This window comes from Schistocerca serialis, chromosome 1 (assembly GCF_023864345.2).
Source record: "Schistocerca serialis cubense isolate TAMUIC-IGC-003099 chromosome 1, iqSchSeri2.2, whole genome shotgun sequence".
Taxonomy (NCBI): Eukaryota; Metazoa; Arthropoda; class Insecta; order Orthoptera; family Acrididae; genus Schistocerca; species Schistocerca serialis.
In genome coordinates, this window is record NC_064638.1 from 826,321,520 (window position 1) to 826,335,657 (window position 14,138).

The 14,138-nt window shown below is 40.0% G+C and overlaps 1 protein-coding gene across 1 annotated transcript in view; it reads right to left on the minus strand.

The window, feature by feature from the left end:
- Nucleotides 1-470: 470 nt before the first annotated feature.
- The window catches only part of LOC126484568 (uncharacterized), a 246,590-nt gene continuing 232,922 nt past the window's right edge, over nucleotides 471-14,138 (minus strand). The window contains exon 12 of the mRNA XM_050108132.1: nucleotides 471-736. Within this exon, the coding sequence (XP_049964089.1) occupies nucleotides 567-736 (170 nt within the window). The 3' untranslated portion in view covers nucleotides 471-566. The remainder of the gene's footprint in view (nucleotides 737-14,138) is intronic.

Consider the following 14,138-nt stretch of genomic DNA (forward strand, 5'->3'; position numbering starts at 1 on the left):
AACAACTACTTACACCTACTGCCGGGCAGTTCAGTATTGCGAATGTTCAAGCATTTCATGCTTTTATAAACTACCACAGTTGACTAGTTACCCAAAGTACTTATGTCATTTTGAGAATGATATACACATAAAATATATACATGTGTAGATCAACAGTTGAATGATAACAAAAAAACGTAACTTTCTTGCAATGTACACTCTTGTGCAGTCTGTCACATTTATGACAGAATAATAAGGAAAGGATTACACTGACAGCCACAATAGGCAATAGAAGACAATTACATCAAAAATCCAAGGAAAACTGTGTGTCACTACATTAAAAGTGCATTATGACAACACAGTAGACCAAATGCTACTGCAAATTTACTTAAAATTATATATTCTGACAGTGACTTTCCTTGGCTGTCAGGAGTATTTCAGATTATACAGTTTAAAAGAAACCATGAAAAGATTGTCTGTAGAATGTGCACATTAATAAATAATTACATAACTTAGAACAGACTTCAAGAAGAATCATATCCAGATACAAAATCAGACTGATTAAAGCAGTGTAGACAAACTTTATATTACTTCTTCATATCGGTATTTGGTGGATTATTATCTGTATCTTGCAGAGCCTCATCACTTTTCTCGCCCTGGCTAAGAAGTGTTGTTTCTAGGGCACACCACATACCAGTACGAGCTTTCTTGGAAGCAATGCTTAACTCTTGAATGCTGGCTGCCAATGCCAAAATATCTGAGGAGAAAAAATGTAAATACAATAACAATGAGATAAAAATCTGACCAATGGAACTTGAAAGTAAATCAAGTGTTCATGATACATTAATATAAACTAAGCTTATTGGATAAATGATTCAGGGACCACAACATTGTAAGAACACTGACACACCATTGAGACAAGCCAAGACAAATATAAAACTCTCAAAGCAAATAAGAAGGAGTCAGTTGGACAACACAGCCAAAACGCAATGAGATAAGACTTTCCAAACTATTTGCCAATGGGGGATAGGAGAAAATGGGAATGCACGTGGCTAAAATGTCTTAAAATTTATGAGTCAAGGGATATTTTAAACCTTCAAAGCAACAGTTTTTAGCAATTCTGTTCCAGGGGAAAGATTGGAATTTAAATGTGCATCTGCCTCTGCTTTTTTAAATGGCTTGATGAACAATAGCTACAGTGTTCTAGAATATTTAGCTGCCTTCTAAATACATTCATGCACCACTATGCACATTTTTTTAAAATTTTTTTCCACAAAGACAGTTTGTAGTTCCCGGTATCTTCTAAATCACTCACTTCTAGCCAGATTTATATGCAAAGCCATAACTGAACAGAATATACCCATTGGAATGCAAATACGATGAACAATCAAGTGCACAGTAACAACGACTGTACATGCCACCTCAAGTACCATAACAACACAAAAGCAACAATACTGCTTACATTATTATAGCCCAAATACAATAATTGCATGACTGACAAATTGCAGGAGCAGTGCTGCCAGTGTCCAGCCAACCCTGCTTGGCAAAACTCTGCACAAACTTGCAAAACAAATAACACTGTGAGCACATGATGCTGAAGATAAACTACAACTGACTTGTAGCTTGCCCTTACCACTTGACTCACTGAGAAAGGTATTTCAATCAGAATATTGAGGATCATTTACCATGGAATACTAGTGAATGATTTCCCCCCCCCCCCCCTCCTCCTCCCTTGAACTGTCCTTATGCTGCATTACGTTTCATCAAAATATATCAGCACAGCCGCAGTGGACATGATGTTGGAATACACATACAAGATGTTGAACAATGGAAAATTCAGGATGGAATGTAACAATACGAGAGAAGGAAAGTTGCTACTCACCATACAGCAGAAATGCTGAGTCGCAACAGGCACAATAAAAAGATTCACACAATCATAGCTTTCGGCCATTAAGGCCTTTGTCAGCAGTAGACACATATTCACACACACACATTCATGTACACACACACTCACGCAAGCGCAACTTGCACACACATCTGCATTCTCAGAGAGCTGAAACTAGCTGGCCGAAAGCTATGATTGTGTGAATCTTTTTATTGTGCCTATCGCAACTCAGCATCTCCACTATATGGTGAGTAGCAACTTTCCTTCTCTCATATTGTTACATACAAGATGTTGAATACAAGTATGTCTTGGACTTTAGCACAAAGCAAAAATGGCAGGGATTTTGCACAGATTCAGAAAAACAACATGCAGAAATATTTTGAGTTCTGTAAGGAATGAATGTGGACATTTGTGGACTCAAAGAGTTCTACTTTGAATGCATCACTAACAACAGCATATTTGTGTATGCACAATAAATTTACAGCACAAGTCACTCCCCATAATTTCTAGTGAATCGGAATAATATATTACTACAAATTGCTCGCCTACCATGTCAGAGGTGATACATTTTAATTAAATTTATCACAACATAACAATACAGTCATCCATTATTGACAAATAGTTATTTTGAAATCCAGCGTCATACCTCTTTTGTGTCAATGTAGTATTTACAGTTGCATGTGTACACAGTGTTACTGTGCATTAGCCTGTTCTTCATATCGCATTTCACTGGGTGCATATTTCTGTTCAGTCTGTTTTGTGGATTACTTTTGTGTGTGCTCAATTCCTACTTTCATTTCTTATGAATATTCTTGTTCTTAATATCAGATGGTTGGTGTGAAGCTAATGCCCATAAATGGTCAACAACTGTGGAGCAGCTAGTCACATTTCACACTTATTATTTTTTATTTATATCATATTTTAAAACGTCTCATTATTACAACTACACAGTGTCTCCCTCCTAAGAGTCGTTCTCTGATGTTTTGACAGATATTTGCAATGTGTAGCTGGGGTCACCTCTAAGAAATCTTGCATCTATGCAATGCACAATGTCAATTGAAAGTGTTGGTTTGTTTCCTGTTATGAACAAAATGATTTTTAAAGCGAAACTGAGTTGCCCATTTGATAGAGCAGCTCCTAATAAATCTTGTGTGATTTTTTTTTTTTTTTTTTATTATCAACTGCAGTAAAACACAAAGAATAAGCAGTATTCCAGTGGTGATAGCACCCTTCTGGCCTGGCCTGACAGCTACCACTACACAGCAGCACTGCTCAGTTTCTGTTGGGGTACTGGTTATTAATCATGTTTTACTGTCTCTGTTAATACATATCGATAAAACAAATACCACATTACCCTAATATAAGACCACTCTATCAAATGGGGATGTAAAATTCCCCTTTAAATATAATTCTGTTTGTAATGGAAAACATACTGAGGCTTTTCTCACACTGGGCATCACACGAAAGACGTGATGAGCAATATTCATCTGGGGTGACTCCAGCTACATATTACAAAAACAAAATTGCAGAACTCTGCCAAAAAGTGTCTTGACAGCTCTCAGGAAGGCTACCTTGTATAAGCTGCTCAACAGCTATTTTTCTGACTTGTTTATCTTTCTTTTCTTTGTGTTGAGTTTTCTGCCTTAAGTTTTAAAAATGTAGGGTGTAACAATTTTGGGAAGTGACTGTAACATCTGTTTGCTGTCATTTACATTATATATTTCATTGTTTTTTGAATGGTTTCTGTTATTATCTGTTCTCTTTTGTTGTGTTTTTCACTATGGTGTGCTAGTGATCACAGTTGTTTCTACCTATATTATTGTGTAGAATTGCCCTTTTTACAATAGGCACACTCCAAAATCATTCTCAGAAGGGCATCTGTTGAGAGGCCACACAAACATGTGGTTCCTGAAGAGGGGCAGCAGTCTTTACAGTAGTTCCAGGGGTAGCAGTCTGGATAATTGAGTGATCTGGCCTTGAAACATCAATCATAATGGTCTTGCTGTGCTGGTACTGCAAACGGCTGAAAGCATCTCTTCAGATGATGAAGACATTGAACATATGTATGTTGAAATAAATCATAAAAGAAGGGTGTATATACATGAAAGAGGCCAGGAGACTCTAGAAGGTTTCAGATTGATTATATAATGGCTAGACAGAGATTTAGGAACCACATTTTTAAAATTATTACGGCATTTCAGGGGCAGATGTGGGCTCTGGCCACAATTTATTCTTTGTGAACTGCAGATTAAAACTGAAGAAGTTGCAAAAAGGAAGGAAATTAAGGAGACAGGAACGTGGTAAGTTGAAAGAACCAGAGGTTGGTTAGAGTTTCAGTAGGAGCAGTAGCAAGAACTGACTAGAGCAGGGAAATGGAATACAGTAAAAGACAAATGGGTAGCTTTACAAGACGAAATAGTGAAGGCAGCAGAGGATCAAATAGTTAAAAAAACAAAGCCTAGTAGAAATCCTTCGATAACACAAAAAATATTGAATTTAATTAATGAAAGGACAAAATTTAATAATGCTGCAAATGAAGCAGGAGAAAGGGAATACAAACATTTAAAGAATGAGGCTGACAGAAAGTGCAACATGGCTAAGGACAAGGATTTAGAAGCATATTTCACTAGGGGAAAGATAGAAACTGTCTACAGGAAAATTAAAGAGGCCTTTGGGGAAAAGATAAGCAACTGTATGAATATCAAGAGCTCACATGGAGAACCTAAGCAAAGAAGGGAAAGTTGAATGGTGGAAGGGGTATATAGAGGGTCAAGACAAGGATAATGAACTTGAAAGCAGTATTATAAAAATGGAAGTGGACGTAGATGAAGACGAGATGTGAATATGATACCACAAGAAGATCTAAGTGGAAACAAGGCCTCGGGAGTAAACAATATTCTGTCAGAACTACTGACAGCCTTGGGAGAGCCAGTCATTACAAAACTATCCCATCTGGTGTGCAAGACCTATGAGAAAGGTGAAACACTCTCAGACTTTAAGAAGAATGTAGAATTGCAATTACAAATTCAGGTGCTGACAGGTGTAAAAATTTCCAGACTATAAGTTTTATAAGTCATGGTTGCAAAATACATTAATTCTTTATGGAAGAATGGAAAAGCTGGTGGAAGCTGACCCCAGGGACGATCAGTTTTGATTCTGTAGAAATTTAGGAACACGCGAGGCATACTGACCCTATGACTTATCTTAGAAGATAGGTTAAGGAAAGGCAAACCTACATTTATAGCATTTGTAGACTTTTGACAATGTTGACTGGAATACTCTCTTTCAAATTCTGAAGGTGGCAGGGGTAAAATACATGAAGCAAAAGGCTATTTACAATTTGTAAAGAAACCAGATGGCTGTTATAAGAGGGAGGGACACGAAAAAGAAGCAAGGGATGCAGCCTATTCCCATGTTGTTCAATCTGTATACTGAGCAAGCAGTAAAGAAAACGAAAGAAAAATTTGCAAGGAGAAGGAATAAAAACATTGAGGTTTGCCGATGACTTTATAATTCTGTCAGAGACAACAAAGGACTTGGAAGAGCAGTTGAACAGAATGTACAGTTTCTTGAGAGGATATAACATAAACAACAACAAAAGCAAAACGAGGATATTGGAATGTATTCGAATTAATTCAGGTGATGCTGAGGGAATTAGGTTAGGAAAGGAGACACTTCAAGGAGAATATGAGGTTTGTTATTTCGGCAGCAAAATGACTGATGAGGGTCGAAGTAGAGATGATATAAAATGTAGACTGGCTATGGCAAGAACTGTTCCTGAAGAAGTAAAATTTGTGAAGACTGCATATAGTTTTAAGTGTTAGCAAGTCTTTCTTGAGGGTATTTCTATGGAGTGTTGCCATATATGGAAGTGGAAAGTGGATAATAAACAGTTAAGGCAAAAAGAGAATAGAGGCTTTCAAAATGGGATGCTACAGAAGAACATTGAGATTAGATTAGATATGTTGGTCATGTAACTAATGAGAAGGTACTGAACGGAATTGGGGAGACAAAAAAATTTGTGAGATAACTAGACCAAAAGAAGCGATCAGTTGATAGGAGACATTCTGAGACATCAAGGGATCATCAACTTAGTACTGGAGGTAATTGTGGGCAGTAAAAATCGTAGAGAGAGACCAAGTGATGAATACAGTAAGCAGACTCAGAGAAATGTAGGTTCTAGAAGTTATTCAGAAATGAAAAGGCTTGCACAGGATACAGTAGCTTGGAGAAGAGCTCCAATGCATATTATGGAGTCCCTTAAGGAAAAAGGTCCATGGCTGGAAAGAATTCCAGTGTACGTCCTGCAAGGGGTTGCATGTGGGGACGACCCTGCATGTGGCTATTGAGGATGTATGGTAGAGCAGCTTGCAAGTTGTTGTTCATGTTGGCACCAATGGTGCCTGTCGCTTGGGTATTGAGGAATGTGCTCACAAACGTACTCTTTGGTGCTGTTCGCTTTATTAAACAACTTTGAATGATTTTCTTTCTTTCTTTTTCTTAAAAGAGAAAGAGAAAGAGAAAGAGAGAGAGAACAGTGGCACTCTACTACACATGTTTAATCAAGTACTATTTTGAGTATTTTATATTTTAAACAAGGTCAGTCCACGTAATCTCAAAATGTAGTTCCATTTTTAATGTCTTTAATTTCAAATATTTTTCTGGACGTGTCATCTAAATAAATAGTTAGTCATTAATGTTCCCTTTTGTGTTAGTTTTAGATCTGAAGATTATCATTCCTTATGGTCGAAACTAGTAAACCAGTGTGAATATGTGCAACTGTGACTGAAAGAACATCACTGACAATGTCACCCATTATTTAAAGTATGTACTGTATTGTCAGCCACACATCTCTACCAATCTCTCATTATTATACCAATGAAGATGCCATTTTCCCACTGCAAATCTACATTATTATTATGATATTTAATGATGTTCTTTACCTTGCTGTAAACTCACATTAAAAGAAAGCAGTGTTCACTGTATCAAAAATGTTTACACTTTTCATCAGGTGTGCTACATTTGTTATGGTACTGTTAGGTTTCTCATCAATTAATTGTTCTCATTACATATCGCATTAGCAACATTAGGTACATATATGACATTTTTACCATGTGGCGGCTTCCATGATATTTAGAAAGAACTCGAAAGGTGGCTAACTGAGGCTTTACAATATGTCAATGGGATAAATATTAACCCTACAAACTGGTAATTTCCATGCTAACCTCTTGGCTACTGTCAGTAGTTTACATGGCCAGATGGTCACGGAATATAGTGTTTTCTTTAAATTGCTCTGGAAAAGTATTTATATTATATATTAATAAAATTTTCAAAAACTGTTAACAACAGATCTTTATTACAATTAAAACATATATGATCCGTAAAATCAACTTTCTGTGTAGTACAATCTGAGGTGATCTTAGAAACAAATTCTTATACCATAGTCTCCTCCCATGAGTTTCCAACAATTTTGTTATGACACAAAGCCTGAAATTTAAATGCGCATTTTCCTTTGCTTTCTAATGGCTTGATAAGCAATAAATGCACTGTAGACTGAAATATTTAGCAGCTTTCTAAATATCTTCACAAACCACTTTAGATGTTTTTTCTTTCCGCAGAGACAGTTCACGATTTGTTCCATCTTGCACACTTTCTGACAAAGTTCATAACAGAATGTCAGTACAGATATCCCTACACTTAAGATAATGAATTAGTGTTGCCCATCATCATTAGGTGATCTGCAAAACCGCAACTGCTTAAGTACATGGTTGGGTTAACACCACTGTAGACGCTAACAGTACATGAATACCTGTGTGGGTACCCAGCTTGAGGGGCTGAGGAAGCTCCCACATAAAACACAGATCAAGATGCTATATACACACACACCAATCAGGCAGAACATTATGACCACCCACCTACTATCAATAGCAGTGTCACATGACAAGGAATGACAGCTAGTCAGAAACACACATAATGCATTTAGTATCAGTGAGCGTGCTGTCCATGTATAGAATGGGGAAGGCGCGCTATCTGAGTCTGAATGATGGCAGATTGTGATGGTCCGGAGGCTCAGCATGAGAGTTTTGGAAACTGCATGACGTTTTGGGTGTCTAGGTTAGGTTAGGAGTGGTGCTATGGTGAGTGTCTTCAACGTGTGGCAAAACCAAACCAAGGTAAAACCATGTCCAGATATCATGGTGTTGGGCGGCTAACCATCATTACAGATGTCGGACTTTGTAGACTGGGCAGATTGGTAAAACAGTTGCGTTACCGCCACTGTAGATGCTAACAATGCACAAACACCTACTTGGGTTCCCGGCTTGAGGGTGGCGAACTGTAGCAGAACTGACACCAGACTTTAATGCTAGGCAGAGTATAAGTGCGCCTGAACACACAATGCACTGAACACTCCTAACAATGGGACTCTGCACCCATAAACCCATGCATGTGCCAAAGTCAACAGCACAACTGCAATGGGTACAGGACCATCAGCACTGGACACTGGCGCAGAAGCAGAGCACTGCATGGTCTGATGAATTCTGATACCTTCTTCATCGTACCAATGGAAGGGCGTGAATCCTTTGTCTTCCAGGGGAACAGCTGACATCTGTACTGTGGCACAGATACATGGCTCCATTATGCTCTAGGGAACATTCATGTGGGCATCCATGGGTCCAGTGGTGCTCATGCAAAGCACGATAATGCCCAAGGAGTATCTAACATTGGTTGCGGACCACGTACAACCCTTCATGATGATCATGTTCCCGAGAGCAGTGGCATTTTTCAACAAGATAATGTGCCATGTCACAAGGCCAGGAGTGTAATGGAGTGGTTCGCGGAACCCAGCAATGAGTTCCAATTGATGTGCTGGCCCCCTCAACTCACTAGATCTGAACCTGATCAAACATATCTTGGATGTGATTGAAAGTGGTGTCAGAGATCATCGGCTCCTCCATGGAATTTACAGGAACTGGGTAATTTGAGTTTGCAGATGTGGTGCCAACTCTCTTTAGTGACCTACTAAGGCCTCAATGCTTTCATGAAATGATGTGTCACCTCTGTTATCCACGCCAAATGTGGACATATTCGCTAGTAAGTAGGTAGTCATAATGTTCCGAGTGATCAGTACACGTTTAACCCCACTTACGAAAGTCTAATATAAACCAGGTCACAAACACAGACTCTGCAATTAGGCTTTTGAGACTCCTGTTATCTTCTTCTGTGGAAACAATTAACTGCACAGAATAAAAGTCAACTGGAGAAAAGACAGATAATAACAAAAATAACAGTAATTTACAAGTAGATGTTACATTAATATTTGGAAACAATATAGCAAAGATTCTGAGTCACAGATAGGCACAACAGTAAGACTGTCAGAAAGTAAGTTTATGGCAAACAAGGCCTTCATTGGAAACAGACAACATATGCACACACACACACACACACACACACACAAATGCAGCTCACACACACACACACAACCACTGTCTCTGGCTCCTGAGGCCAGAATGTGAGCAGGAGTGCACAATGGGAGAAGCAACCATGTGGTGCGGATGGATAAGGAGGAGGCTGGGGCAGGGAGGGGAGGGGATAGCACGGTAGGGGTTGGGGGATGGTAAAGTGGTGCTTGTGGGAGCGTACAGAGACAAGGCAGTGAGAGGGTAGAACAGATAGGTGCAGTTGGGAATGGGGGGGGGGGGGGGGGGGGCTGAAAAGGAGAGAAGTAAAAAAGACTGAGTGCCTTGACGGAACAGAGGGGTGTATAGGGCTAGATGGGTAAGGACAGTGATTAACGAAGTTTGAGGCCAGAAGGGTCATGGGAATATAGATTATATTGCAGTGAGAGTTCCCACCTCTGCAGTTCAGAAATGCCGGTGTTGGTGGGAACAATCCGGGTGGCACAGGCTGTGAAGCAGTCATTGAAATGATGAACATTGTGCTTGGTGGTGTTCTCAGCAGCTGGGTGGCACAGCTGTTTCTTGGCCATAGTTTGTCGATGGCCTTTCATGCAGACAGACAACTTGTTGATTGGCAACTCCATGGAGTGCTGTGTGCACAACGACCATATGTGTTAAATTAAAAGGAAGGTCAGCATTGGTCGTGATATTGATGTTTTATTGATACCAGAATTGATTTTCGATCACATAGTGATCATCTTCGGTGCTGTACACATTAAACTCAGACACTGGTATCAAGTTATCAATAACCAAAACTGAGAAGCAATCACAATAACTGAAGCCGCTGTTTACATCACCTATACAGCAGACCTTGGTGTCTGCTGTCGAGGTCTGCTGTATAGGTGATGTAAACAGCGGCTTCAGTTATTGTGATCGCTTCTCAGTTTTGTTTATTGATAACTTGATACCAGTGTCTGAGTTTAATGTGTACAGCACCAAAGATGATCACTATGTGATCGAAAATCGATTCTGCTATCAATAAAACACCAATATTACGACCAACGCTGACCTTCCTTTTAATAAGACAACTTGTTGGTTGTCATCCCATGTAGAATGCAGCACAGTGGATGCAGCTTAGCTTGTAGATCACATGACTGGTTTCACAGGTAGCCCTGCATTTGTTGGGATAGGTGATGCTTGTGAGCGGACTGGAGTAGCTGGTGGTGGGATGATGTATGGGAAAGGTCTTGCATCTAGGTCTATTACAGGGATATGAGAGCATGAGTTGTGTAGGTATGAACAGGGATATTGTGTAAGTTCAGTGGGCAGGGGAATACCACAGTGGGAAGGGTGGGATGGATAGTGGGTAGGACATTCCTCATTTCAGTCCTGGGTGGTACTGAGTTACGGGAGGAGGGGGGGGGGGGGGGGGGGGGGACTGCTGCTCTGTGGCTGGACATATGGGTTTTGGGAGGTTGTAGGTGACTGGAGAGACAAGGCACGGAAGATTTGTTTTTGTACAAGTTTGGGAGGGTAATAATGGCTGTGAAGACCTCAGTGAGATCCTTGGTATATTTCGAGAGGGAATGCTCGTCACCACAAATGCGATGGCCACTGGTGGCTAGGCTGTATAGAAAGGACTTCTTGGTATAGAATGGGTGGTAGCTGTTGAATTGGAGATCTTGCTGGCAGTTGGTAGGTTTGACAGGGACAGAGGTACTGGTGTAGTCATCATGAAGGTGGAGGTCAACATCAAGGAAAGTGACTTGTTGGGCTGAGTAGGACCATGTGCAATACAAGGGGGAGAAGGTGTTGAGGTTCTGGAGGAATGTGGATAGGATATCTTCACCCTCGATCCAGATCACGAAGATGTAATCAATGAATATCAACCAGGTGAGGGGTTTGGAATTCTCTGTGTTTAGGAAGGATTCCTTTAGATGCCATAGAATGGTGCCATGTGGGTACCATAGTTGTACCCTGGATTTGTTTGTGGGTGATGTCTTCAAAGGAGAGATAATTGTGGGTGAGGATATACATGTTCATGGTCACTAGAAAGGCGATTATAGGTTTGAAATCCGTTAGGTGTTGGGCAAAGTAGCGTTTAGTGGTAAGGCCATGGACATTAGGGATATTAATGTGAAGGGAAGAGGCATCAATAGTGACGAGCAGGTCACCATGTGGTAAAGGAACATGAATGTGGAGAATCGGTGGAGGAAATGGTTGGTGTCTTTGATATAGGTTTTGGATAATAGGCTGAAGGCATTGGTCTATTGAAGCAGAATAACCGGCCACAATGGGGCCTCCTGGGTGGTTGGGTTTATGGATTTTAGGAAGCACGTATAAAGTAGGAGCTCTGGGAGTGGTAGGGGTGAGGACAGAGATGGACCCCAGGGAGAGGTTCTGGGATGGGCCTACAGATTTGAGGAGAGACTGGAGATCCTGTTGAATTTTTGGAACGGGGTCACTGTAGCAGTGTTTGCAGGTAGATGAATCCAACAGCTGGCACAGTGCTGCCACGTAATCTTTACAATTCAAAACAACATTGGTGGAATCTTTGTCAGCAGGTAGTATTATCAGGCAGTTTGGATGCTGAGAGGTTTGGGAAAAGATGGTGAGGCAAGGTTCAAGGTTAAGAAATTCTAAAAGTTAACAGGAACAGTGGTGGTGGATCATGGTTGGATAGAGGAGTCAGTCAGGGTTCAAGATTGGTCTTTGGTTGAGTCAGATTCCTACGGTTGGTGGCAAAAAGTGTTCTACTGTAGGGACCAGGTGAAAGAGAGAAGCCCTTTACCAACCTCTGCATGACAGAATTTGGGAGTGGGGCAAAAGGCGAGGCCTTTGTACAGGACTGTTACTTCTGTGGGGCTAAGGATTTTGGAGGAAAGGTTCATGACTGTGTTTCTGGTCTGTTAAGGTTCTGAATTCTACACAGTGGTGAGAGGAAGTTTTCGAGCGTGGGATAAATGTAGTAGGGCTGTGAGGCAAGGTTTGTCAGCTAATAGGGGATTTGGGGAAGGTTTTGGCAGTAGCTGTAGAGGTGGTGGATAGAGGTAGTTCAAGTTGGGAGTAGGAAGTGAACAGGATGGAGTGTTATTTGATGTGGCCTTGTGAATGTAGTTCTAGTTCCTGGACGGCACGAGTTTCAATGAGTGATATGAGATCCAGGAATTTGGGATTCCATAGCAGGAGAATTTTATGGATGGTGTGAGGTATTGCAAGGTGGTTTGTGATACATGCGTATTGACTGGACCTGTCAACCGTCCCTGTAGTTGTACTGATGCGGCTAAAGTCAGAGGTCGTGCTCTTTCTGAGCATAGAAACAGGCCTCTGCCCACACACTTGAATGGTGAGCTGTGGGCTGTTGATTGGAGAAGTTCCCTGTGCAGAGGTTTTGACGGAATAACTTGCAGCGGACATTGGCTGCACTTCGGCAGTTGGTATTAGACAGTTGTTTTGATGTACCAGGGAGCGGCAACGTGAGCCTGTGAGGTGCCTGTGTTCGAGTGGGAGTGCTCCATGAGTGTTTTCAAGTTGTTACTGTGTTCTACTTCAATCAACTACTTTAACTGCCTGTTGAAAATTTTCTTTGCTCGTACTTTGAAAAGTGTGACGGTTGCTGTCTTTCTTGCACCATTGTGGATTAATATTTCTTCCTGTTATCTGTTGTAGAAGCAGGAAGATTTATATGTAAGTAATGAAACGTCCTGAGTGTGCTGCTTGCATAGCGTTGTCAGCTGATGGCTTGTGTTTACTGGTGGCCGGTTTCTATGCTGACAGCAAAATGCACTGGTAAACCGTCTGCAACAGAATGGGTTGTATAATTTTGATTCTCGAGTGCTGAAAAGGTAGATGTCAGCTCAAGGTACTGTATGTGATCACGTATTATTGCTTCATCATTTCCAAGGGTAGTGTTGTTGGTTATTCTCTTTGATGACAAGTACGTATAGTTCAAACTTAAGTGGTTAAATTTTAAACAGAACAAACAGTAGATTCTATTTAATGACAAAACTCAGAGTGCCAATTCATGTGTTATATTTTAAGGGAACCACCTGTTGTTGTCTCGCTCAATGTGGTTGTTGATTTCGGATTTAAATTATCTTTACTCTTTTTACTTACATAACAGTACTTAAGGAAAATTGGCCTATTAACATGTAGTAAGTCATTTACATTCCATACCTAAAAATGTGTGATTTAATTTATCTTGGTTCAGTATTGGTCTTGTAATTTTAAAAGGGTTGGATTCCAGATCACTTTGGAAAACTTGCTAAATTTGAGATTCAAATTTTAGGTCATTCATTTCCTACGACTTTTTGGAGTAAAAATTTTATTTGCACAAGCTAACTGTCCTTAAACAACCTATGCTTTGCTGAAGGCTCTAGTGTCCATGTTTTGTAGTCCACATATTTTGCTCAGTTAAAAAATAAATTTTAAAGGCAACACTGTTTGGCATTAAGCAGACATTGTAGTGCATACTTATTATCTAGTCATGTGCATTAATAGCTGTTGGTTTTGTCTTAGGCTGATAATACAGTGGATGTCCACTTCGCAAATCTGAAACAGTACCCATTAGCTTTAATTAAGCTGTCATTGTATGTTATTATTGCCTTGTTTTCTTCTTCTTTTCTTTTTTTAATATGTGTGTCTAGTGCCTCGAAGTAATTAAAGGAATCAGGCTAGTTTTGTTTAGAATTTTCTAATTGGCTTAGTGCCACCAATCAATAATGTTAATGTTTTTTTATTTTTTTTTTTTATTTTTATTTGAGTAAAACACATCATGATTTGGAATCATGATACAAGCAATCCTGTTGAATGTGCTAAATATCGATGTCTACTTCTTCAATGATGTCAATAAATGTTTTGTAAATCTATCGTCCAGG